The sequence below is a fragment of the Podarcis cretensis genome (assembly GCF_951804945.1).
Source record: "Podarcis cretensis genome assembly, chromosome: 3".
Taxonomy (NCBI): Eukaryota; Metazoa; Chordata; class Lepidosauria; order Squamata; family Lacertidae; genus Podarcis; species Podarcis cretensis.
The window spans coordinates 16,611,846-16,638,835 of NC_137172.1; the positions used below are offsets into that span (position 1 = coordinate 16,611,846).

At 40.3% G+C, this 26,990-nt stretch overlaps 2 protein-coding genes and 2 long non-coding RNA genes across 8 annotated transcripts in view; 1 reads left to right on the forward strand and 3 right to left on the reverse strand.

Moving 5' to 3' along the window:
- The window catches only part of LOC307211981, a 39,733-nt gene extending 38,170 nt beyond the window's left edge, over nucleotides 1–1,563 (forward strand). For all 4 annotated transcript variants that reach the window (XR_013836678.1, XR_013836679.1, XR_013836680.1 and 1 more), the window contains one exon: nucleotides 191–1,563. This is a non-coding gene — a long non-coding RNA (uncharacterized lncRNA). The remainder of the gene's footprint in view (nucleotides 1–190) is intronic.
- Nucleotides 1,564–2,842: 1,279 nt separating this feature from the next.
- On the reverse strand, nucleotides 2,843–20,212 carry APMAP (adipocyte plasma membrane associated protein). Its single transcript, XM_079968886.1, has 9 exons — nucleotides 19,980–20,212; nucleotides 15,720–15,836; nucleotides 12,279–12,394; nucleotides 10,718–10,810; nucleotides 8,078–8,194; nucleotides 6,996–7,170; nucleotides 6,188–6,322; nucleotides 5,665–5,857; nucleotides 2,843–4,297 (listed from the first exon to the last, which is right to left on the reverse strand). Exons 1-9 carry the CDS (start codon nucleotides 20,069–20,071, stop codon nucleotides 4,088–4,090), a joined length of 1,248 nt encoding a protein of 415 aa, XP_079825012.1. The 5' UTR covers nucleotides 20,072–20,212; the 3' UTR covers nucleotides 2,843–4,087.
- LOC307212126 lies at nucleotides 4,686–5,655 on the reverse strand. The gene is made up of 2 exons (XR_013836851.1): nucleotides 5,055–5,655; nucleotides 4,686–4,825 (listed from the first exon to the last, which is right to left on the reverse strand). It is a non-coding gene; the product is annotated as an uncharacterized lncRNA (long non-coding RNA).
- Nucleotides 20,213–24,574: 4,362 nt separating the features above from the next.
- The window catches only part of ACSS1 (acyl-CoA synthetase short chain family member 1), a 31,559-nt gene continuing 29,143 nt past the window's right edge, over nucleotides 24,575–26,990 (reverse strand). For both annotated transcript variants that reach the window (XM_079968619.1, XM_079968620.1), the window contains one exon: nucleotides 24,575–25,789. In XM_079968619.1, coding sequence (XP_079824745.1) covers nucleotides 25,613–25,789 — 177 coding nt within the window. In that variant the 3' untranslated portion in view covers nucleotides 24,575–25,612. The remainder of the gene's footprint in view (nucleotides 25,790–26,990) is intronic.

Sequence of the window (26,990 nt, forward strand, 5' to 3'; positions counted from 1 at the left end):
GCCCCATCAAGGAATGCTTAGATTAGAATTCTGTTTGCCCCAGTGACTTCACTTTACACTTTCTGACTTACATCAAACCACAAATCCCTGGAGGAATAGATTGTTTGGCTTGTGCTGTCAACATTGCTCTAATACAAACCATAACAATTAATCACAAATCCTCTGGATATACACTTTTCTTTTCTTGCAGTGTAATCTTGAACAAACATCTGAACCCTGTTCAAAATTTTGCTCCCCTAATCTAATGCCTTCATCTGCCTCAGCTGCAGCAAAACTTGTCTATCTGGTATCAGTCTCTACAGCCACAGTAGCTGCGATAACTCTCCAACGGTTTGACTTCAACCCTGAAGGTGCAATCCTCCATTGTTTCCTGAGACAGATGGATGCCAACCAGTCTTTAGAATAGAGGTGTATGTACGTGCTTAATGCTCATTTGCTGCCTGCATATTTGCAGGACTTGTATCTTCTGTTTTCATGTCCATGTAATAAACTGAACTTTACTGCTTCCTATTGTGACATATACTTGATCCGGGTATATGTATAAGGGTTAAAGGTAAGCACACATTTTTATCAAAAGCACGGTGACTCCATGCAAAAGGTTCCTTTCATCTAACCGCTGTACACATGAATTCATGTGTGTGACGGGCAAGCATGTGGGCTCAGATGTATATCTCTTAACAATACTTTCTGTCACAGCACTCAAAAGGTGTATTGCACAAGGGCAACAGAAAAAATATATCTCTCTCAAAAATACATGGCAGAATGCACAGGAATCATTTAGCAAAACACAAATTGAAAATCCATACATGTGGAATTTCCTGACAGGTAGTCCCAATTCCAATGGGTAGCTTAGAAAGTGAGCCGCACGCCTCCTACAAAATATAATTTTAAATTGTCTCGTAACAAACTGCAGGAAACATGTCCATGCACACTCCGAAGCCAGACCTCTCTACAGCCAAGGAGAGCAGCATGCTTTCTCCTATTGCAATGAGCCAGCGTTCTTTGCCCGACAAAGCCGTTTCGCCTACCATAGAAACTTACTGCAGCTACATTATCAATAATTAATCCCAATGGAGGATGAATCACGAAGGAGCAGCTGACTGCAAAGTGTGGCGTTTGCTTTCTTGCTGCGACGATTGAAGAGGAACAGAGTTGTCGTAAGCTAGGCCTGAGAGACATCTTAAGGGACTGCCAAATGCAGAAATCACAAAGAGTAAGACTAATTATTTCTCAAGTTTCTAATACTTGGCGCACTATTGCTTTTTCTGGATTAAAAATAGAGATACTATATAAACGAGAAATAGTATTCTATTTTCTCCGTTGGTTTTCAGAGCAGATAGGGTCCTTGAAATTTCAGGACAGGACAAGTATAGACCGCTATCATTCTGGCCTCCCTTTTTAACCAGCTAGCAAAGGCTTAGGCATGGAACTTAATACCACAATTCATCCCCTTTCACTATGTCCAGAACCTAAATGGATTAGGCCCTGAACATTTGGAGATAACTTTCGCATGCTTACTCTGAATAGACTGAGCTACCGATTAACTACCTTTTCAAAAAAGAAAACCGGATGTAAGGTAGGACCTAGAAACTCCCCTGAAATAATTGTACACTATGCTTATGAGTTTCAAGTACACTGGGGCTGTATGCTGTTGAAATGTAGATACCAAAATATCTGAAAATTTACTAACATAGTTCAGAAAAGAACTTGCGTAAAGAGGTATTTTTTTAATATGATCACAACAGCAAAACCTTTATATGCTAAATAAAAGATATATGGAATACCTCAGCTTAGAGATAGGCTTGTTAAATTATAGAATTCAGCAATTATCAATAAACTAAAATGGGGGTCTTTTGGGTAAAGGTAGGCAGCAGCAGAGTTGAGCAGGAATGATAATTTTTAAGAAAATACTGGAATACCGAGTGTAGTTTATGGTAATCCATTTTCTTTAATAAAATTTGAAGGTAATAATGGGCTGGATCCAGATTATGTTAATTGGACCTTAGATCCCATTAGAATCAATGACAAGTTAATCACTAAATTAGTTCCTACTGATTTCAATGGGACATACTGTACATGCAACTTAACTCCATATGGATCCCACCCAGGGTTTATTATTTTTGAACTTTTTAAAAAATGCCAAATTATTTCCCTGCTGGATTTTTTTATATATACTTACAAAATCCCAGGAAGTTTCAAGGCAAGACATGCCCCTTGTAGAAGCCAAATTCTTTCTCATGCAGAATTTGTACTTCTACCCACCACGTGCCTGCAAATTTAGTGCCCTGTACAGGTTTACTAGCAGCAATCTGTTTGCAATTGTACAGGTTTCCAAAGTGGCAATCTGTTTGCAACACATTACATGCTAGTGCCCTAACATGGGGGTGGGGGAGAATCATTAAGACCAAACCAATCAGTGGCTTTAACTTGTAAAGACCTGCACAGCTTGGCTTAGGACAAGGGTCTCTCAAGGACCACTTGCAAATGTCTTGAGAAAATCTGGCAAAGCTGTTCTCCTGTTTCCTCTTCCTGGTGTACAGAGGTGTGTGGTGGCGTTTCCTAGATGCTTATGCCTGGTGCCTCCTTTCACGAGTTTTCAGTATTGGACAAAAATTGTTTTATTTGACAAGGTATTTTAATTCGATGCCCTTGTTAAGCTTCTGTTGTCTTGAAGTTTTGAATTTTAGCTGAATGTTTATTTGCTACTGCCACTTTTTAGTTTTGTTCTTATCTCGCTGGTTTATTATGTTTAGCTTTATGTTCATAATTATCCAGTAAATTTCACAATCACTTTTTTAAAAAGGAAAGACAAGATATACATAATTAAGATACTGTACTACAATTATTGGATGATTTAATCATTTAATCTGTTGTTTCCATTGACAAATTATAATAAAGATTTTAACATTTGTTTGCGTTATTTGAAATGCTGCCCAGATATAACTCAGTAAGCCAGCAAAGCATTGGTTGGTTTTACTCTTAAAAACCTTATGCATATTAAATTCTTCTGACAAAATCTTGATATCTTAAAAAAACACCCCTGAACTACCCAAATGATAATAAAAGCACTTAACTTTATGAGTCAAAAACATAAGATAAAATAAAATATGCTTTAAGTAACAAAATATCAGTTCCTTGTGTGCTTCAAAAAATTATTTCAATCATACAATTTATACATTTGAGTCAACCTTATGTTTATTACTATATGAGTGCAGTTTTCTGTCAAATCCATAAGAGAAATAAAGGCCTCAACGGATAGCTTGTACACCAGTCAGGTACAGGGTTTAAAGGCTTTTTCCTACATTGCAATCTAATGACATGAAAGCATTCCTATGACTGAAAAGTTTGTGTTAGTGATCAAATAATCTGCGCAGAGACAAAATAAGACTCTGGAACAAGCTTCTTCTAAGTTAGTTGTATCTATTTACCATTCGGAGGATACATTTTCAAGTTTAGAGAGTCACACAGGAGTGATCTCATGTCTTTAAAATTACCCATGCAGAAAACAGCGGACAGAAAATAGAATTATACCTGTAATTTATTTGCTTATTAATACATCTATAAATGATAGTTTTTATAATATGCATGCTTAGAAAAACATGCTTAGAAAGACAAAACCAAGTTGGAAGCAAATGCATGCAAGACATCATTTTGGACTAGCAAGTAAAGCCCAAGGATGTAATTCCAGTATGTTATTTGAAGTGCAGACAGAATTATGTACATCTTTCACAAGTGGAAGCAGCTTCTAAAGAACATTATTAGATGTAGCAACTTTTGTTTTCATGAGGTAATTTTGTATTTATGTGTAAGTAAGTAAAGATACCAAAGATTGTATACAACTCACCAAGAACTTCTTCTACACAAGGCCCACCAATTCAAATGGGAGTTGCACAAGACAATAGTGGATTGGGTTCACCGGTTTTATCGCATGGCATGCTTAATGTAAGAAACGCTCAAACTTTATTCCCTGCAAATTACTTAGGGCCTACAGTGCTCATGACCAACTGCAATTTCATTCTTCTTCCTGGGCCGTTTGCCCTTCTAGAGGAACTCAAGACAACAGCGGCAGTGCTTTTGGCTGAGAGAATTAGACGTCCTCAAGGTTCAGTCTGCAAATAAAGGGAGACCGGAAGGAGCCCAAATAGAGATGTCCATCATGTTCATGTGCTTCACTTATGTACGTTGCCACCATTCCGTTCGGATCATGGAAGCTTCTTCTGTAGGATCCGGTATCACTTAGTTCTAGAAGGAGGCTGTACTTGGGCACAAATTTTATCACCATTTCTTGACTGAGCAGCTGGGGGAAGAAAGTATTCATTTTAGGGATAACCACCTCTGTCATAAGCATTACAAGTACACTGAACATTCAGTTAAAATATGTTAACCGATTCAGATTTTAAACCCCAGAATGTCCAAAGGGTATAAACCATCCAAAAGCTCTTTTAAGCACAATTTATTTTGGGGCAGTTAAGCATATGCTCAAGTATCTTGACTAAATCAGCCTTCCCCAACCTGGTGCCCACGACCCAGATGTTTTAGATGACTTCTCCACCATTCTTGACCATTGACCATGCTGGCTGGGGCTGACGGGAGCCACAATCCAAGGCTTTTGGAGGGCACTAGGGTTGGGTAAGGGTGCACTAAATCAATGGGGAGTGTTAAAGCTTCCCTCAAATTTGCCCAAATTAAGAACTGCTAATGTAAGCATTTTAATCTTAAAGCATTTTTAATTTACTGTCTATCTGAGTGAATGTTGCAGTTTTAGTGCTTTTTAATTTGCTGCATCCGTTTTATGCTTTGTTCTGCTACGTAAAAATAAAAACTACTCTGGTTACGTACTTAATTCGTTCCGGACATCCGTTCTTAACCTGAAACTGTTCTTAACCTGAAGCACCACTTTAGCTAATGGGGCCTCCCGCTGATGCCGCGCCGCCGGAGCATAATTTCTGTTCTCATCCTGAAGCAAAATTCTTAACCCCGAGGTACTATTTCTGGGTTAGTGGAGTCTGTAACCTGAAGCATATGTAACCTGAAGCATATGTAACCCGAGGTACCACTATACTTTTATGTTTCATAAAACCACCCTGGGAACGTAAATTTATGTTGAAGCTGTGGGATATAAATATTGATGCCTTTCAATCTTCACACCAGCCCAACAAGCGCATAAGGTAATAAGCACCAGTGCTGGCAGCTGGGACACTTGTTTGCTAAGAGGAATGAAGAACATCAGCCCTTAGAACTTTCATTTGCCACCACCACCAAAAGGGAGGGAGGACTTCACAGGTGCCTCCAACAGCCATTGCCTCTCAAAGTCCTAGGGGTTGGAGTGGTTTCAATACCATCTGCCTAAAGCAGGAACAACTGCTTGACTAGAAAAAGGACTCTCAAGGGGGAAAAATCCGTCCCCCATAACTTCCTTTTGCTGCCACCATCTTTGAGACAGCACAACAAAGTCACACAATTTAAACATTTGATTGATATTGCCCAGTATTCTGGCTCTATCATTGTGAGGGCAATATGATCTGTCCATAAATCGGCTATTTCAAATCACGTTTTGAGAAACATTAATATTAATATACTGCTTTTAAATGTCTTTTTTTAAACGAACCAATTGGCTCTCAAGATAGGTTATGCAATTTATCATCAAAGCAGAATTTGTTTTACCTTAAATATTATTCTTTTAATCCATGGTTTTTCAGATAAGAAATCCAACATAGAAAATCCAGGATTGGACCGAATAGCTGACATAGCCACCCAATAACCTCCAGAGCTGCTTGGACGTATGTTATCTGGAAAGCCGGGCATATTTTCTATAAACATGTCTTCTCCACCTTTCATTAGGCCAGATACGTAGTATCTGCAAAATTAAAGTGCATTAATATATTACAAGATAATAGCACGTGTCAAGGAGGAACCATAGAAACCAACAAGTGCTTCCCAGGAGGAAGAAGAGGCAAGAAAAGACCTACTATATCACAAGTGGGCAAAATTCGTCAGAGCAAGTGAGTCTGCAGTTTGCATAGTAAAAGCAGCGAGTTCACTTGCAGAGCACAGTATTTAGAAAAGCCTCATCAACAAACTTTGCATCGAATATATTCCTAAAAAGATAGCTGAGCTTAAAACACTTGGGCTAATGCTGTTGGTGCAAATTTTAATGTATAGCCACCTCAGGAGGCATCCCACATACCTTCGTATTCTTGCCATAGTTGTTTCAGCCACCAACACAAAGTCTTCAGCAGGTGAGAGCTGGACTCCATTTGGAAATCGGAGCCCTCCCATTAAGACTTTCACTTCCTTTGTGACAGTGTCATATTCAAGCAAGCTGAGGGCAAAACCATTAACACAGTCATTAATTTTTAAATTCATTTGTCATAAAGTTACGTGCAAACTAATACATAACCATGTAGACAATAAGAACCAATACAAGGAGCACATATGTGAAGGAGACCCATGTCAGAAGGGGTCACAAGCAGAGCAGTATTATAGTCCAGTTTCCTAGAGATTTCAATACTCACAGGCTCATTTAACTTCTGTGAACCTACATGTTTCTTAGTTGCTTCATTCACACATTTGCTTGTAATGCTATATTTTTATTGGCTTGGTTTCCACGCAACTCTAAGCATAGTTTATTTTGAACTATGGTTTAACACAAACAAGCATCCTGCTGGTGCAGGCTCCTCAAAAGTCTCACCACTCCTGTCTGGGCCGTTCTTGAAAGACACTAACCACAGCACTGGTTCACAGGTATGCATTAGTAGGAGCACAAGAAACCTAAACTCCAGCTCAAGGGTGGGGCTGCTCATTCAATTAAGCTATTACTATTACCTTTAATTAAGAATTAGCACATTGGCTAAGAGAAAATTCCACACAAGGCAGTCCCAGCCATGCTACAGACCAGAAACTCACTAAGCAACCCAGTCGTACTGCTCTGTCAAAATTCTGCTTTCGCAACTGACATCAAAACACTGCAAGGATTTTCCCCAGTTGGGACTTACCGTCCATCATCGGAAGCCTCCATGATTAATAAGGAATAGTCTTTTCTGTGCCATTTACTACTGGAGTCAGTAAAGTAGATTTTCCTTCCGTCTCGCGTCAGTGTAAGATCATTCACAAAGGACATGTTTTTTCCTTCAATGGGAATCTTGGAGGACACAAGTGGTTTCACTTCACCTGATCACAGAAAGGAGGACTTGGTTAACCCCTTGCTTTCCTACATGCTTTAAGTTTAGATTAGTTAATAACTTTCCAATGATAAGAGCTTTCCTTATGCATCAAAATGGCAGATAGAAAATAATTTACAAATATTTTCATTTACTTTGGCTAAGGAAGAGGAATCTGTGTTTGAACATAAGAAAGGTTTTTTGTTCTTAAAATGAACAGCTTGCATTTCAAGGTGTGCTTTTGTAGTATGTTATTTAAAGTAGACAGATCCATCGGGCTGAAACTTTCCCAACTCCCTTCTTGCTGTACTGAAGCCATCTTTTCCTGAGTGTTTCCTTCTCTCTGCTTGCTCTGCTTAAACCTCTGCCATTGTTTAAAACTGTAATTTTCCTCTTGTGTATGAGAGACAAAGGATGCAGAACCATGGAATATTACATAATCCTTTCACAAAACATGTTTCATTCCCAGTATTAGGGGTTATTTTCAGCATGATTTCCCAGATTCAACATAGTAATTTAGAACAGGTATTTTATTAGCAAGCAAACATTCATATATGTACAACATTCATCAGCTGATAATCTTCGCTAACGGAACAAGATGACAGGATTGCTCATCTTAAAAGAGTGCCATATATCATCATGGTGTGTGTGCAAACGGCTGCAGAATAGGAAGGAGACATGAAAATGGGGGTGATCTACATGCAAAAAGGAGTTGGAAAAGGAAGTGAAAGGGGAAAGGGGGTGCAAATATAGTTGCCAAAAAGAGGGGAGTAGCAGGCATGGGAATGGGGTTTAAGAAGAAAGCAGGGAAATGAAAGCATCTGAAGAATAGGAGATCATGGTGACTTCACAAGGAAGACAAAAGAAATGCCAGGCCAAAGCAAACATTAACAGGAAAAACATGAGTGCAAGTTTACCTGAGACAGGATTGATTTCAAAGAGTCCATAGTAAGCATCTGCCACAAAAAGGGTGTTCTCTGGTCCAACTCTGATTCCAAGAGGTCTCCCACATGTGGTTTCATCTTCTCTGGTTCCTTTTAAGACACATTTCCAGCAAGTTAACAGCAGTAGTTTTTATACAAAGATTTCTATACTGCTTCAGGAAAAAATGCCATTACTTCAGAATTTAATCCAAAAATAAATATTCAGCAAAACTTTACTGATATCAACACCATTTCACGCTGACAAAATTCCAAAATGGTATCTTTAGTGGTCTGTTGCAGGAAACAACAATGCACCTTGCAGACTATTGAGATTTTTCTGGGCAACACTAAATTGTGCTAGTGCAAGGATTACCATGAACACAACAAGACTTTTGCCATTCTCCTCTTCCTGTGCGCGCCCTGTGCTATCCCTAAATCTGCTCCAGAGAGTGGGAGAACTCCCAGAACAGATTTAGGAGGCACACAAGAGGAAGAGAACATTTACTTATGCAAGGATAAATCCTTGCACTGATGGAACTATTTGTTTAGTGCTATGCTGAATGCAACCCTTTGTACAAGATCCAACTTCCCCTTCCTTTCCTCCCACTTCTGCCCCCCCCCCAGCAAACAGGGAAATTCCCTCTTGCACAAGTAGGCTGACACTTCAATGTCACCCTAACATATTTATTCTGAAGATTTCATGGACAAATAACTAGTTGCCTTATAATAAATGTGATGTATAATCTCTTCTAGTAGTGGATTTTTATTGCATTTATGTTGTTGTTGTTTTGCCACTTTTAGGACAAGTTATTCTTTTTGCATGCAGAATGAAGATGTAGCCAAAGAAGCAGCGAATGTTTAAAACTTTTACGTTCACAGTGCCCTCTACTGGCTGTTCCAAAAAAGGAAACCAACACAAGCAAAGCTAGACATTCATTCTGCAAGTTACCAACAAGCAGTACTGAACAACAGTCAGTCTCTTTCTTGCCCCTTACTGACTTCACATGGCACATGTGAAAAACATAGCCTGTGGTAAGTGAAGTCATTTCCTTTTTCCAAAATACCTTTCTCTTACACTGTTCTATGTAGGAAAACACTTCGTCAGAACAATGCAGAGTTGCCTCTCTCAACTTTAACAGGCTAAAGCCAATCACTCCAAAAAGTTGGACCACTGCTATCCTATATTCTCTTAAGCACCTCTGTGTTTGAAGGGGATATCCTGAGTGTAAGTTTTTGGACTGTGCTATATAACAAAATAAATTTATGGAAGCATTAGAGAAAAGGAAAAGCTACACAGAATTTTTAAAAAACACAAAATCAAAGGATAGATGTTAAGGAAATGAGATCCTACAAGTAATGGTGCAAATCTGGATGCTGCAATGAGGCTTCTCATTCTTCACGTGCAATTTCAGATGTTGTAGTTCCTCATTTTTCATGTGCAAATTCAGATGTAGTTCCTCTATTTTTCTATAGTATGAAGCTAAGCTAAAGTCAAAGATGGCATGATGTGCAGTACCAGAATGAGGGGCATGTTATCCATATTATATTGAGATACTGACTGTGCCTGGCTGCTATATGATATCCCCAAGTGTAGCCAAACACCACCAGTCCAGGCTTCCCATAAGCTACTGGGCCCATTTAGAAACTCCTGAACAGCTTAGGACTACTTGATGGAGTGCCTTTCCCAGCAGGTCCCAACCTGTCCAATGAGACAGGCAGGAGACTGGCTGGTGGTACAAGCAATGGGTGCTGTGCATTTGGCAGTGACATGGCAGGGATTTTAATGTATTTTTTCCTTTTAGTAGTTTAATTTTTTTTATACAGCATTGTACTAATTGGATGAAGGTTGGTTTGGAAATAAATAATTTCTTTTGAAGGTTGCCCGAATATAGCTGTGGCAGTTTGGTAGCTTAGAATAAGGGAATCTGTATATTCTTTCATTGGTAGCCATGAGTCTGGGAGAGCATCAATTTCCCAAGACCTTGCTGTATTCTCCCTTTCATTTGCAGAACCTTGTGACACACATGGACCTTTACAAATCCGCTCCTCTTAACCACTGCATGGTCAGTTTCCTGCTCCGAACATCCTCTCTGTTGCTGTCCCATGTCAAACTCAGCTAGGGTATTTTCAACCAAAGCCATTATCTGGCAATCAGGGCTGCAGTTGAGCAGTTAGCTAGAATCATTGGCATGAAGGTTAAAAGAAGCACAAAAAGAGAACCATCAGGAAGTGTTAATACAGTTGCACAGATAAAAAAATAACAAATGTTAGCGAGCGCTGAATTACTGACCGTTACTCCAAAGTGTTAGCAATATGTTTTTATTCCACAGGGGCATTCCTGCCTTCACACTTTCAAGTCAATTATTGGCACAGTTCTCAGACCAAACCTGTATAATAAGGTCTATGAAACTATATACCAAAAAATAACCTGCCTAAAATGCAGTGTGAAGAACATTATGAAATAAAGCTATTTTTCCATTTAGGAAAAGAAATATCATTAGTGTACCTTAAAATGAGTTAGATAATATTCGAGCAAATGACTTAGCAAAGCTTAAAATGTTGACAGTACAATCAATATACAATTCAGACCAAAATGCAATAGCAGCAATAAAATATGTGGTTCCTCTAACTTACCACAGGGGCCATGTCCAAGTCGGGCTAATGTGTGTATTTCGCCATTTTCAATCTTTAGAATTTTTCCATCCGCTGTACCAGTGAACAACACATCTTAGAGAGACAAGTTGTAAGATAAGCTTTTTATGAATTCTGGAAACTGGAAGGACTGTATGAATTGTACATTGTTCCTTCATTAAAAAAAGCTCATGACCTTTAAATATTAAAACTAAAGTAAGCCTCAAATCATGTCCACAGTAGCAGTCATCTGTGGCTCAAAGCCACATGAACACTCTCCAGCCAGCATCTGGCTCATAAACGAAAGGACTCCAAATACACAACCTTTTGTAGGGATAACTTAGATCCTTTATATTGAGATACAATACTTGTTCAATTTTTACTTTCTTTAATGTTGGTATCTCTTGGATTTCTCACCATCAGTGAATTTTTGTAGCTCTGGCGGCTACTATTCACCAATTAAAGTTCCAGTAGAAAGGGAAAGCATTGTTTGTTTTCATCTTCCATAATCCAAGCTAATAGATGGCTTTTTATTTTGATGCATTTCCCATTAGTCAGAGTAACCAGAGATTGACCGGCCTTTAACTGTAACACTGGGACAACCTTGTGCATTCATGGCTATTTTCTTATTTCTGAATTTTGACATTCTCGGTAGTGTCCTGTTTTTGGTAGTATGTGTGTTTGGTGACATTTTCTGCAATTTATACGTTTGCTGTTTATTATTTTGATTATCAACTGTGAATAAATGGCATTGCCTGTGAATCTATAGTGATTCTTGTCATTTGCTTCCTGGAAAGTTACAGAGGCCATGTTGGATCAGAAAAAAAAGGACCTCTAGCCAGCATCTTGTTTCCCAGTGAGCAGCCAGATGCCGCTAGGAAGACCATAAGCAGGACATGAAGGCAATAGCCCTGTTCCATTGTTGCTCCTCAGCAACCACTGAGACACTTAGCCACTTACTAGAGCAGGGACATCCAGGCACCTTGAGTATTAGACCCTGAGAACACCAGGTGGGGACCCAAGGTACACTAGCTCTCTGGATGTAGAAGATCAGCTCTCCCTAGCTCTTTCACGTATCCCACAACACAACAGCTACAGAAACCACACCACTGTTACAACTTAGAGAGTGTCAAATCTTCTAACATGACATGCTCTTTCACTGTGTGCTTTATATAATTGAAGATTTGATTATTTCAGAAATCAATTGTACAGTCGTTTGGGTCAATAACAGAAGATCAATGGTTACACCAAGAGTTACCAACATGACTTATGGAGTAGTTATTACTATAAAGCAAGCTTCCTCAAACTCGGCCCTCCAGATGTTTTTGGCCTACAACTCCCATGATCCCTAGCTAGCAAGACCAGTGGTCAGGGATGATGGGAATTGTAGTCTCAAAACATCTGGAGGACCGACTTTGAGGAAGCCTACTATAAAGTATTTGGAGAAAAGAACAGAGCAAGAGAACAAGTGATTTTTTGCTAGGCTCAGAAGGTCTCATGTTTGACTCAAGATCCAAGCATTAAGATCCTTCACAGTTTAGCATGCAGATGTTATTGTGCTTACCGCCGATGTTTGCAATAGATTCTGGTCCAACAAGCTGATTTTCAAATAGCCTTTCTGCTTGTCGGAGCTTGAAGTTTGGCTCTAATGCGCCAGTGAGGAGAGGAGGTTCTTTGAAGCTAGGAGAGGGGGAAACGGAGAAGCAATTTCATCGGTGGACTGAAAGAAAAGGGCAGGCAGCCAACCAATTTTGATACAGATAAACCTAGTTTTCCTTTCTACCTCGGGCACTAAAGGGCAGGTGAGGGTGGACATGAGTTTCAAACACACTCTGCTCATACTGCGTACGGAAGTCTGATCAATTTATGTACTTTTGTACATAAAACACATCAACATAAGATCCAAAATGTTACAATATCTTGATAGAAAGTTTAAACTATAGTTTAACATAACACGCAAAATAAGCCAGCATCAAGCCAACACACTTGAGATGGAAAAGCCACAGCAGATCTCTTTTAATGCAAAGTAGGGAAAAAAACCCAGGGCATTTGCAAGATCAGCATGATGGACACTATCACAAGGACATACAATGGACCACCTATCGGGGGAAATTCCACACTTACATCTTTTATACTAGTTTCCTATTCTAGTTTGGTGTCAAATGAACAAACACCAATTGTTCAAATGGCAATGCTTTCAGTTTTCAACATTGTACTCATTTCCAACATTGAAGCATTTCAATACTGCATATTTGTAACTCAGCATTTCCACAGCTTTTCTGAAACAATTCTCCATTACAAGTTAAAATGCTTCTTAATGAAGACTTGCTTTTATGGAACACCTTACAGATCACTTCAAAATACACACTGTGATTACTCTGGCCAATAAGATGTAGTCATCTAGAGAAATGATCATACCACCAGGTGGTCAGTAACACTACCGAACAGCTTAGGAAAGAATCTTACCTAAATGAAATAGAAGCCATTTCCCTATTCTAGATCTGCTTAGCGCTACTTAATCCTGTGTTTTGCTGTCAGGATAATGTAAGTTAAATGGACCAAAGCTGAATACAACATGAAAGGTTGTAAGAAATGGAGGGTTCTAAGGACAGAGATGTGATTACGGATGTTAAACTTGTCAATTCCTGAAAATTATCATGACAGTAAGATTTACAGGTTGATCTAACCTTATTTACTTGACAGTAAGCCCCACTTATTTCAGAGGGACCTGATTCACAGACGTATGCTTTGGACTGTAGCCTTAAAAACTTTTTTATCTCAAAAAGATAAAGTTTTACTCTGACATATGTATGGCTCCTCATAAGAAAGTTATATGGATGGCCTACATTATATAAGCAAAGAACACAATTGAAATATAATGCAAAAAGCGGAAGCGTTAAGCGGGAGGGAGAAACTGCATAAATACTACAAAACAGAACTTGTCACAACACACCCCACCCCCAGTTTCAAACATAAAATAAAAAAGGACCCAGGAAGCAGGGTGCCAAAGGCAGCAGGGAGTCATAATGATACATAACTTACAACAACCATGTTTGACTTAGTTTCAACCCCCCCCCCCAAAAAAAAGCCTTTGCCAATTTTTCTCTGAGCTTTCAAAGTCTAATGTGCAATCAAACGTTTGTTTGCACTTGCTTCTCCAGCATACCTTTCTTTGTGTGTTTGTGGCAGCATTTAACGCTCAGCAGGTTTGGGTGCTTTTGACCAACGAGCAGCTTCCTCTTTCTACAAAGGTTTGTTCAACATACCACCACTGCATAACCTGTCACAAGAACAAGTCTAGTCCCCCATGCCTAATTGTCTGAAACTCTCACATTATCACGTGAATGTAAGCTGCATTCCTGTAAAGCTGTGACTCAGGTGTTCACCTGGGCCCAAGTTTTCATGCGTGACTATTCTGATGAGCACCGTACACTTTTTGGCACCTGCTAAAAATATTCCTTTTTAGAAAATCCCACCCTGATGCTTAGAAAGTTGAGGTAATTTTAATCTGTTTTAGTATTTTAACTTTTGTATGTCTTAAAGTAAGGTTGTAAATTTGTCTTGATTTTTCTGTTTTATCTTTTGTAAACCACTTCATTTTTTAAAATAATACAGTGGTGTATAAATTTTATGAAAAATAATAATAAAGTAAGTCAAATTTATTATGGCAAAAGATTTCTGGGCAACAGCACACTTCCTCAGATGCATGGAAGCGTTATCCTGAGATTTAGGGGTGTGTACAAATTCACATGCAAGCATTTGTATGAGTTCCCTTAAGTCATGTCGGGGCACCCCTAAGAAAGGGTTAAACTGTTCCATAAACCAGGTGCCACTACTGAAAAAGCCTTCTCCCTGGTGGTGAAAATATGAACGGTGGCATCCAACCAAGCCGTACTCAAGAGTAGATCCACTGAAATAAAATGAATTTAGTCAGTCATGACTAACTTGTCACTGATTTCAGTAGATCTACTCCAAATATGGTTTAAATATATATCATCCAAACATATATTTATTCTCAAAACCAATGCAGTAAAGCTTTAGTACTAACACCTGGCAAGACTGAAATGAGAATTGAATAGTCTCATTCCAACAATATGGGATTTTATCAATCTGGAGTGTTCTCCTTGTTCTGAAATCTTTCCCAAATGAGAGATATCAACTTTTGGGTGCTCTCAGAGCCTCCAAAGTACAATTTCCTTCAAAGACTTCTTGGTGAACTCCTGGCTTGAGGTACAAGAGAACTGGGACTCTTATCATTAAGCTCTCTCCGTAGGTACCATACAAATATCCTTCTTCCTTCCCTCAATATTCCTAAAAATGTGCTGAACCCACATTTGGCTTCATGTTTGCAGAGACCCTAGATGCAGAGAGACCATAGGCTCATTTTAGCTGAGCAATCTGCACAACCCATGAACAAGGTATACTTATTGTGTTGGATCAAGTCCATGTAGGCACCTTTGCAAACATGTACGCAAGACAGGTGCGGAGCAGACACACCAAGGGGAGTTGACACAATTCCCATAGTGCTAAACAAATGAATAACCAACTCTAGCCAGATGAGAACACTTGCCAAAGAAGTCCTATTGTGCTTGAAGAACCTCTTATTTGCTTGCAGTCTTAAAGGATGCACTGTTCGTTTCGCTTCAAAAATCCATTTTCCATCTTCCTTATTATATTTGATTACATTTATTTTAAAAATATATACAGCAACTGTTATTCATTTCTAAGATCTGAACTAAGACAGCAAATGTGAAATTTGTTGAGATACCAAAAGCAATCCAGCTTTCAATACGTCTTTCAATATCAGAATACTGTATATCTTAGCAGGCTGCACAGTCCTGTGTATACTAAACATCACAGTTTAATCAGGTCTTACCCTACTAATACCTGCATTCTGAAGCAAAAAAATTAAACTTACCAGCAATAAAAAAATCCTAATGAAGTATTCAGTTAAACACTTAAATTATATGCTACATTCTGATATCATACATACTTTACAACTCACCTTATAGGCTGAGGGTCTATTGGACACTCCAGAAGAATTATTGCTCCAAATAAGGGAATAATTAGCGATACAGCCAATGTCATGAAAGTCACACGGAATATTTTGTTGCTGTAAGTACTGTAACAAAAATACAAAACAGATTAGAAACTTAAATTGAAGCGCTGCACAATTTTAAACAATGATCACCAGTGGGTTAGTATAAATCTGTACCAGCGATTTCAGGCCAAGATTACAATATTTTATGAATGTGTAACTAGCAATACATCTATGTATACCTAGTTTTTCCACATAAGCATGTTGTATGAACTCAGTGATTACGTTATTCCACTAATCAAAGGGAAATCACTAGTCAAATGAAGAAAAAACTCCAAATATCCTTTTCAAACCCATTACAATTTACCAATGATGTTACAGTTGAGCTATACATTCAGAATATCACAAAAGGACATCTCAGGAACATACCATTGCAAAATGCAGATGTAAGATTACACATCCAAATGCTTCCTCGTGTAGAAAAGCTCCCTGCACATGGAAATCATGTCTAAGAAGATTCTAGCCTACCCATCTTCCCATTCTGTTAGTTATCCACAAGCAAGAATTTAAACATTTAGAGTTCATAATGAATATCCCACCTGCATTCTTAACAGTATAGTCCCAAGGGAGGATATAGCTTGTGATGCAGAAAGCTCAGGCAGCAGAAAGGGAGGGAAATCACCTCCTCTTTCTACTTCTCTCTTAACTGCAGAGATGCCTTCTCTGTGTTTACTTGAACATTTGCAGCTTATGCAAAGAATCTCTGTGGAGGGCATGTGGGAACAGGGGATTTGCCAATGGAGAACAGGTGAGTGGATTTAAGAACTCTGCATGTTAAATGTGACTGGTACTTTCCAGTATGTGTTAGAAGCTGCCCAGAGTGGTTGGAGCAACCCAGCTAGATGGGTGGGGTATAAATATTATTGAATATATTATTATTATTATTATTATTATTATTATTATTATTATTATGTGTTTGAGGTAGTATCCACAATGCATGAATCTGACAGTTTAAATCCAAACCTTTTTATAGCCGCAAGAGAGATTAAGGGTAAGTAAGTGGGAGAAACAGAACTGAAGTTCTGTGGATGAAACCAGCTTAAGATTTTACTTTCTCAGGGTAAAGGTTGCATTTCTAACCCTTAGCAAGCTTTTTAATCACCATGATTTGTGAAAGGAAAACGAAGCAAAGAAAACTTGAAATCTCATTTTCTGTACCATTTCTCTTCAGTTATCTACAAAGATAGATACTGGAGAACATTTGGATACATGAAGGCCTTTGTTATTAACAAATACAGCATGGTGTCCTTCATAAATCAAGGACAAAAACTCTGCTAAGAGGAATGTTACGCAGCATTTTTTTCTCTGATCAGCACATAAATGACTTTTTTTAAACAACTGGGAAGGGATAAGACAGGCTTAAAGGCCCTAGGAGCTGGCAAGGTCTGAACATCAACATTTCATCAAAGAAGTGAAGAAATGCTGAACATGGATAAAAATGAATTGTGCTGCTCAAAAACCTATTCATATACTTTTTCATTTAACATGTCTAATTTGAAGACCACCAGCAACACGGAATTTGGTAAAGAAATTCAGCCATAGGAGATATGCCAATAGGACAGATAACAAACATCAGCCAACAGGCCCCACTGAAATAAATGGGATTACTTCTTGGTAGACAGGCCAAAAGAATTCCCCATTAAAGAATTAAAATAACATTCAGTTTCTCAAAGTGCAGTTTTGATGACACCAACATGCAGCCTTCTTCCCAGTATAGAAATTCTGGGATAGCTGGATTTGGCATTATCGTATTAGTTACACCTGAGAAGTATTGTCGAAAGAGTTCTGCCCCACCCAAAACAGGCAAGATTGCAATAGGTCTGTGTGACTCAAGAGCTTACTACCAGACCCTGAAGCGCTGAAAGTTTACTGTTTTTGTTACATGTTTCTACAATGTAGAAAGTATCCTACCTAAGTAATTTCTCTCCCAAATTTCTCTTTCCCAGATTTGGTGCAAAGGTAACATGTAGATTATAAACTGTTTTTCACACACACCAGATCAAGGATTGGTACAATCACTGAAAAGAACAACAAATTCAAGCAGGTTTACCCAAGAGGTTTACCCAACATTATGTCCCAAGGAGATGTGACATAATTATCCCTTTTTCTCTTCCATAGATTACCTCCAGGTACAGGTGTACAATGGAAACATGTGTTTACTGGAAGGTGAATCAGATATGTTAGCCATTGGGAAATAGGGAAATACTCCTCCAAGGAAGCATAAATGTAATTACAGTATTCTGCAGTTCAAATGCAAACAGAGCGCTGGGTTTGCATGTACAGTCATAGCTCGTGTTGCGTTAGGTTCATGCTGCATCTTTTCAGCTTGCAAACGCGGCAACTGGGTTTCACCATGCGCACATGCACAGAAGTGCTTGATTGCGCCACACACATGCGCAGAAGAGGTCTCTAGTTGCGGACTTTTTGGGGTGCTAACAGCACCCCGGAACAGATCATGTCCACAACTAGAGGTACCACTGTAATGTCAAACCAAAGTTAGAAGAAACCAAGGCTCATAAGTCAGCAAAAATCAATGCTTCACATGATAGTTTGATGGCAGTAAAGAAACCAGAGTTTATTAACCATTGTTTAATAAACCATGATTGAAGTGTTAAGTGCAAACCAGGCTGTTCTTTCCAGTGGCTAGTGCATCATTTAGACTCACTAAGCCATCCCCCAAACCACATAGTAAGTCACATTAGGAACACGGTAAGAATAAGCAAACATACTCAGAAATGTACTTATGAAGGGGCTTGCCATGGATACTATTGCCATGATTGCCATGACTATTAGCATTTTTGAGTCATACTCGTATTTCAGCTGCTCACACAAATCCGCCAAACTATCACTTATCTGAATTTATTATTTGAACAATGTTGTCACCAGATAACTCCATATACTTCCACAAAGCTTGAAGATTTCGTCATGCTGCAAAGATGACTGAACTCTCCCCTAGTTAACCCTTGTCCTCTCTACATAATGCTTCCTTTGCAAATGAGCCTAACAGGCTTCAATGCTGGAACCAATATTCAACACCAGAGTTCTGACCAGGGCATTTTATACAGAGAGTTTAATAAAAGAAGAGTTATTATTTGTATTGTATTTATATACCACTTTTTTCTTCAATGAGCTCAAGTTAGCATACATGCTTCTCCCCCTCCTCATTTAACCTCCACAACAACCCTGTGAAGCAGGCTAGGCTGAGTGAGTGACTGGCCCAGTGAACTTCATGGTTGTGGCGGGAGCAGCAATTCAACCCTGATCTCCTAGGTCCCAGTCTGACACACTAACCACTGCGCCACACTGGATCTCACATTTCATGTTCATGTGCAGCACTCCCCAATTTCCATAGTTACCACACATTTGGGATTTAGAAAGGTTTCGACTTAGGTCTCTCTTCTGGGTTTTTTTAATCACTGCCATTTCAGCGCCTTTATTGCAGAATTGTTCTTTTTGTTTATACAACCGGAGCACGTTTGACACTTTACAGCCTTGTATAATGGGTGGGCGGGGGAGAGCTGGATTCCTCCTTCCCAAGCACTTTTCGATCTACATTTTGGTAGGTTAGAAATGAATGCCCCAAATTTTTTTGAGTGTAGCATACGAACAAAGCTAATAAAATCCACACGTTGGTTTTTATTGTACCTATAATACTGTGATCACAGAAGGGGCCCCGCGCGTGTGTATTTACTGTGGGGAGGCAGAAGAAAGCGATGTAAACAGCAGGGCCAAAATGCCATGCAATACGAGAGACACAATACACCGTGTTTGTGTTACATGCCTTGGCAGCACTGAGAGAGAGAAAAGATTCAATTTATTATTATTATTTACGAATAAATGCCAGCAGATGAGAGGCCTTCCAAAAAGGCTTGAGCCCAGGAGCATCTCGTTGCAGAATTACGCGGCCCTCCTCTCCTTCCACCCTGCCCTAGGCAGCCTCTCCCCTCCCTCGGCCAGGCAAGACCCACTCCTTCAACCCGGGGTCAGGGGAGGAGGCCGAGGGGGAATGCCGCCTCACGCCGCCCACCCAACCTAGCTGCTCCCTCAAGGGCCGAGGCGGGGACCCGCTCCGCGCCCGGAGGAACAGCCGGAAGGCACCCCTTTCCCTCAGGAGCAGGCGCCGACGAGGTCACCTCCCTGAGAAGCCGGCCGACGCCCCTCACGCACCTGCCATCCTTGGTCTCCTGAGCCGTGTTGTCCTCGGTGATGACCTGAGGGCGGATAGGGCGCCGCTGCCTCAGGCCTTCCGCCTCATTCATGTTGCCCCCGTCGCCCCTCGGCGTGACTGAGGAGAAGCGCGCTCGCCCGCCGCCGCAGAAGAAGCTCTCCACGCAGCGCCAAGAGGAGGAGCCGCCCCGCCCCGGAGCTCCGCCCCCGCCTCCATGCTTGCACAACGGCCGCCAGGCTGGGGCCCCGCAGGCCCCTCCTCCTCCTCCATACCCGCCCAACGGCTGCCACAGAGCCACGCCTCCTCGTAACGGCCGCCTCGCCGAAGCCCCGCCCACCCGGCTTTGCCCGCCCAACGGCGACCCAACGGCCCCGCCGAAGCCCCACCCCGCCGCCCAGGGTAGACCAATCGGCGGCAGCTAGCTCTGAAGCCACTTCCCCCGTGACCAGAGAGCCTTATGGGCCACCCTCAGCTTCCACGGAGCCAGCGCCTCGTCGCTCTTCGGGCCATGACTGGCTGAGGCGTTTCAGTGGATCGACTTTCTCTCTCTCTCTCTCTCTGACACACATACGCGCTTGACGCTTCCTAATACGCAGCTCCGCCCACACTACGCGCCTGAACGTCGGTAAGCCCGTCCCCGCCCACACACTACCCACCACGCCCCCTTTCCCAACGCCTGCCCAATCGGTGTCACAGTTGCATGCTTAGGGGGCGGAGTCAAAGGCGTATCTCTTTCCCCGCGAGGAAAATAGAACGTAGAACGTCATTGCATTAGCAACGGGCAGTTGCAATGTGTTTATGTGTTTCAACAACAACAACAACAACAACAACAACAACTTATTTGTACCTCGCCCATCTGGCTGGGTTTCCCCAGCCACTCTGGGCGGCTTCCAGAAAGACCAAAAATATACTAAGATGTCACACATTAAAAACTTCCCTGAACAGGGCTGCCTTCAGATGTCTTCTGAATGTCAGGTAGTTGTTTATCTGTTTGACATCTGCTGGAAGGGCGTTCCACAGGGCGGGCGCCACTACCGAGAAGGCCCTCTGCCTGGTTCCCTGTAGCTTTGCTTTTGGCAGCGAGGGAACCGCCAGAAGGCTCTCAGCGCTGGACCTCAGTGTCGGGGCAGAAAGATGGGGGTGGAGATGCTCCTTCGGGTATACTGGCCGTATTGTCCATATTGGTTTGTTTTTGTTCTTATTATGTATTTTGTTTTTCTGTTTTGTTTTTTTATGTCATGAAACGCCTGCCTGTGATCTTTGGGTGAAGGGTGGTGTACAAATGTAACAATCATGATGATAATGATGATGATGATGATTAATAATAATAATAATATAAACAGGTGGTTTGGGAGGGAATAACCTCTGGAGTTTTCTGTACCTGAGCAAGTTGGGTATCAGCCCAAAGAATCAGTAGGTGCATATGCAACATCAGAAATAGAAATATTCACACATCATCAGGGAAACATTTCAAGCTACCAGGACACTTCCTGAATTATATTTCATCAAATAAATTCAGCTTAGGAGAGTCTGAGTAGAGACAGGTTCTGCACCAATACAGATGTAACTCAGCTTTGACAAGTTGAACGCTGCTGCAATTGTAAATGGTATATATTACCAGTGCTTTTTTATGGGGGGACGCAGGGGCACGCATACCCCTGAACATTTTGTGAATCTAAGTTTTGCCTCATTGAGGGGCAGTATTTCAATATGAGTAGGAAAATGGGAATACCCCTAAGCATTTTTAAAGAAAAAAAGCACTGTATATTACCTTACATATAACATTAGTTGCAAGAGGAATCTTAAGTGCACTTTCTGGCTTAAATGAGTATTCCATTACTTGATGCAGAAATGAGTAGCCTCAGCCCCTGGGGAGCAAATGCAACCACATAATTCTCCTGAGGAGGCCACACTCCTCATTTGTCCTGGTTCATACTCTCAGGGGTTTTGACTGGCTGGAACACATGCTTGAGTTTTGATCATGACTTTTGCTTATCTGGATGGAGGATAGAGAAGAGTGTGTTTAGAACCCAGCCTACTGTACAAAGGTTTCATTCACACTTTTGACTCTGGACCCACCCACTATTGGTGTGCGGTTGCTGACCAGAAGGAAATGCTGCCTTTAGCTGAAAAGGGCTGCTCATCCCTGACAGAATATTCTAGTACACCTGGGCATCCTAGAAAGGTTTCCAGAGACCAGCACCATCACTGACACCTGGCGTGGGCTTCCAACTGCGGGGCCTATTAGTGACTAGTTACTGATTCCCATAATTCCCAGGAGCAATATTAGGGCTGGACACTCCAGGGCATTGTGAGAAATCAATATGCTAGCTTTCAATCACTCTGATTGCTACGGCTACTACCAACACAATATATGTCTGAGGGGATCCATATAGAAGGGACAGCCCACCAGCAAACTTTGTGTACCAGGAGATCCCTTAAACCCGTTGACCAGACATTTTTCAGCATTTCTTGGATAAACTTTTATCCTTAGCCTTATTAACTGTAATTGTTTTTAATTAGAACAGCACAATTTGGTTTTAAAACTGGTAAGCCGATTTGATTTTTTAAAATTATATTCAAATTTATTAATTGCATTTTTAATTAAACAAATGCATAATAGGTTTCAATTTCACACAGAAGCTGCTGTTTTAATACAGAATATTTGTATGTAAAGCATATATTCTGCAAAAATAGAGATGCTATCATTCATCTTGGTCTGTGGTGGGAGTGCGGGCTGCTCTTATCATGTCCCAAGTTTTGAGGGAGTGAAGCCATGTTCAGGTGTTTGAAGAACATATGAGGGGACTATATAGACCTTCTGTAGGAAAGTGTACATTAGACTGACACAGTGGATATTTTTATAGATTACGAGCAGACTAGAAATCAGCAAATATTTGTTTAATCAAGGGAGATTTCAATTCCCTTAAGATATGCTGCCTAGTGGCCATTAGATGGCACCAATTTTCTGTGTTGGTAGGATAAACTACTAGAAGTAAGCCTTTCAACAGTTCCTTTTGGCTCCAAAAAGTAACATTGGATACTTTATGCTACCTAACAAAAGGCAGAGATCGTAGAGAAGATTGCCTATCATGCTTAAAAGCAAATGAAAAGAAGTCTCTTCCTGTTTGAGGTTTTGGCCAAGAATTCTTCCAGTTCAAAAGCTGCAACCATAGAAGCTCTTTGCAAAGACATACAGATCTGTATCCTAAATACTTCAACCCCCTCATAAATGTTCCTGCCCTTTGGAATATAGGCAAAGTCCAGTTAATATACTAACTCAGGCATTTTAATATTTGTATTACTTAGCTGCAGCCCTTTGAATCCTAATATGGTTTTGATACAATATGCCGTTTTATGCCTTTTTATAAACCTTGCATAAAGTATCAACAATAACTGGCTATAAAAACTATATCAGATTTTTTCACATACAGACTGTTAACAAGGATCTTTAATGAAGATTTTCAGAAATATGCTATTCCATTTTCTGTTTGTTAAAAGCAACAGTTTGCAGGGCTTTTTGTCACTCGGGTCAAAGATCCAGTTTGGCACCCTCCCCGATACGTGTTTGCGTACATGTTGTTGTTGTTTAGTCGTTTAGTCGTGTCCGACTCTTCGTGACCCCATGGACCAGAGAACGCCAGGCACTCCTGTCCTCCACTGCCCCCCGCAGCTTGGTCAGACTCATGCTGGTAACCTCGAAAACACTATCCAACCATCTCGTCCTCTGTCGCCCCCTTCTCCTTGTGCACTCCATCTTTCCCAACATCAGGGTCTTCTCCAGGGAGTCTTCTCTTCTCATGAGGTGGCCAAAGTACTGGAGCCTCAGCTTCACAATCTGTCCTTCCAGTGAGCACTCAGGGCTGATTTCCTTCAGAATGGAGAGGTTTGATCTTCTTGCAGTCCATGGGACTCTCAAGAGTCTCCTCCAGCACCATAATTCAAAAGCATCAATTCTTTGGCGATCAGCCTTCTTTATGGTCCAGCTCTCACTTCCATACATCACTACTGGGAAAACCATAGCTTTAACTATACGGACCTTTGTTGGCAAGGTGCTGTCTCTACTTCTCAAGATGCTGTCTAGGCCTGTCATTGCCCTTCTCCCAAGAAGCAGGCGTCTTTTAATTTCGTGGCTGCTGTCACCATCTGCAGTGATCATGGAGCCCAAGAAAGTAAAATCTCTCACTGCCTCCATTTCTTCCCCTTCTATTTGCCAGGAGGTGATGGGACCAGTAGCCATGATCTTCGTTTTTTTGATGTTGAGCTTCAGACCATATTTTGCACTCTCCTCTTTCACCCTCAATAAAAGGTTCTTTAATTCCTCCTCACTTTCTGCCATCAAGGTTGTGTCATCTGCATATCTGAGGTTGTTGATATTTCTTCCGGCAATCTTAATTCCGGCTAGGGATTCATCCAGCCCAGCCTTTCGCATGATGAATTCTGCATATAAGTTAAATAAGCAGGGAGACAAAATGCAGCCTTGTCGTACTCCTTTCCCAATTTTGAACCAGTCAGTTGTTCCATATCCAGTTCTAACTGTAGCTTCTTGTCCCACATAGAGATTTCTCAGGAGACAAACAAACAAACAAACACACAAACCTCAACAAATTTATTTGTAAAAGGCATAAAGAGTAGGCAATATATTATTTGAATACAAAGGAATCCTAAGAGGTGTTATGACTGTATCATCAAAGGAAAAATGAGCATCCCTTCCGGTAAAAGCAAATTGTGTCAAAAATAGAACTTCCATGTTCATCAAGTGTCTATCCGAGGTCAGGATTTTTTGAATTGGATTTATTTGGTCACAGGATCAATAAAATACTGCATTTCCATAATATCAGCCCAAACCCTCTGGTTTTCTTTTAAAACATTTTTCCCCCTTTGAGGCTTTTTGTCTCCCACCCTTCTTCTTGGTTCTGTGCAAACACTTTCAGTGAATTCAGATGTGTAAATTTACTGCCGGATAAGCTTCAACAAGATTCCTTTCAAATTTTTTTTATTTTTTTTGGGACTGCTAATTTTAGGAAATGATAGTTTTGTAGTCATTTTAAGTTCCATGTAAGGTGAAGAAATGCTTTTTTTCCTCTACATATTTTTCATCAAGCCATATAAACATATATTATATATCCTTATTAAAATTTTATCTTTCAGTTATTCCTAATTAAAATTTGCTTTCACAAAATATGAAAAATAATTTATTCTACTTAAATGAATAATGTCCCTCTGCTGTTAATGAATGCAGTATCCAGAAAGATATCATGGGTTACTCAGAAGAGAGCATTTCCCCGAAGAGTAAGTTCAAAGAGTGATTAATATTTCCAAGGCACTGGTTTTAAGGTTGAATTAATGCTTTCTGTTTAGAGTTCCCACTCTGTGTGGTTTTAATAAAGTATTTAAAAAAGATAGGCAGGATATCCAAAATATCAGGATCTAACCTACATGCTGCATAGTTTCAAAGAAAGGCAAAGTGCAGTGAAATACACACAAACGGTATTGTAATATACGTATTTTCCAGAAGGAGAATCTTCTGAGGCTCACATGATTAAGCAGAATTCCATGAAAACTTGTGCGTATTTGATGGTTCCTTTCGTTTCTCGGGGTTTCTAATGGAACATATACCCACAGCTTCTCATTACAAAGTAGGATGCTTAATTTTGTACTTCTCATATGCATCAAGTATTTCTTCAATGACACTGGAGTCGTCCAGTGTGGTGATATCTCCCATATCGCTGACATTGCCTGTCACTATTTTTCGTAGCAACCTTCTCATTATTTTCCCTGAGCGAGTTTTAGGAAGGCGCTTCACTACCTATTTGAGAAGGGGAAGAATTGTGTTATTGTGAGAGTGAACCACTATGACAATAATATGTTAAATTAAGCCAGACACATACAGCCTTCAGCCTCTGTCCTGGTTCTGACATAAGAGAAAACCATGGTTCCCCCATTACAAGAACTGCAAATGGAAAAAGTTTAAGTATTCTTTTGCAATTTGGAACAAACTGTGGTTTCCTACCATGTCCAAAAATGGCAAAACTGGTTTGTTCAAGAAAGTTACTTGGAAGACACCACAATCTGAAACTGTGGTTTGATCCAAGTATGTTTTAAGTATGGCTTGAAGATGCGACAGCTTTCCTGAATTTGGACATAACAAGAAACCAAGTAGCAAAAGGAAACTTTAAACTTCCTACCCTTCAATGCGTAGAAGAAAGTAACAGGTTTGCTTAAGCCCAAGCCTGACGGCACATTCTTATAATAGGTTACCCTTTGCATCTGGACAGTGCCATTGTGATCTTTTAGCCATGTTCATGAAGTGGTAAATGTAAACATATGCAAAAAGACACCTCTGATACTACCTTTAAAAGAAAAGTGGTATATGTACAGAGGACAAAGAATAACGGTGGCACAAGTCAAGCAATAGGAACTTAGGCTTGGAAAAACAACAAGCGTCTAGTAATATGAAGCCAGAGTTTAGTACAAGGCTTAGTAATGCCATTTTATAAAAGGGCTATAAGGGAATTAATCATGAAGTAAGTTTTGTGTAAAGCGGTAGCACTACAACAGAGGACAATATATTTTGGAAGTAAAAGAAAGTCACCCCCCAGTTCAAGGTTTATCAGACTAATACAGTGTTTGCTAAATCAAGAAAAATCTGTCTGGCCATTACTAAACGAAGGCAACCGCATTTAAAGAAACATGACTGGAGTTATTCCTCTTTAAGTTATGGATTCCCAAGATGAAAAAAGCCTATGAAAAATGTCGATCAATTATACTGCCCAAGCACTTCTAGTCAATAATGGAAAACCTGCCCCCATAAACAGCTGTCCCCATTTCACCATTAAAGAAAGTGGGAAACAGGTGAGTACTGCTAAGTCCCTTTAACCAAACAAGGGGCAGGTACAAACTAGTCTGAGAGGAGTCTGGGAGATACTTGTTTCTCCTCTAGAAATTGTCCCCAGTGCCATAAGGAAGGTCAGTAGATGCGTGTTGACCCCCTGTAGCCTGACACTATT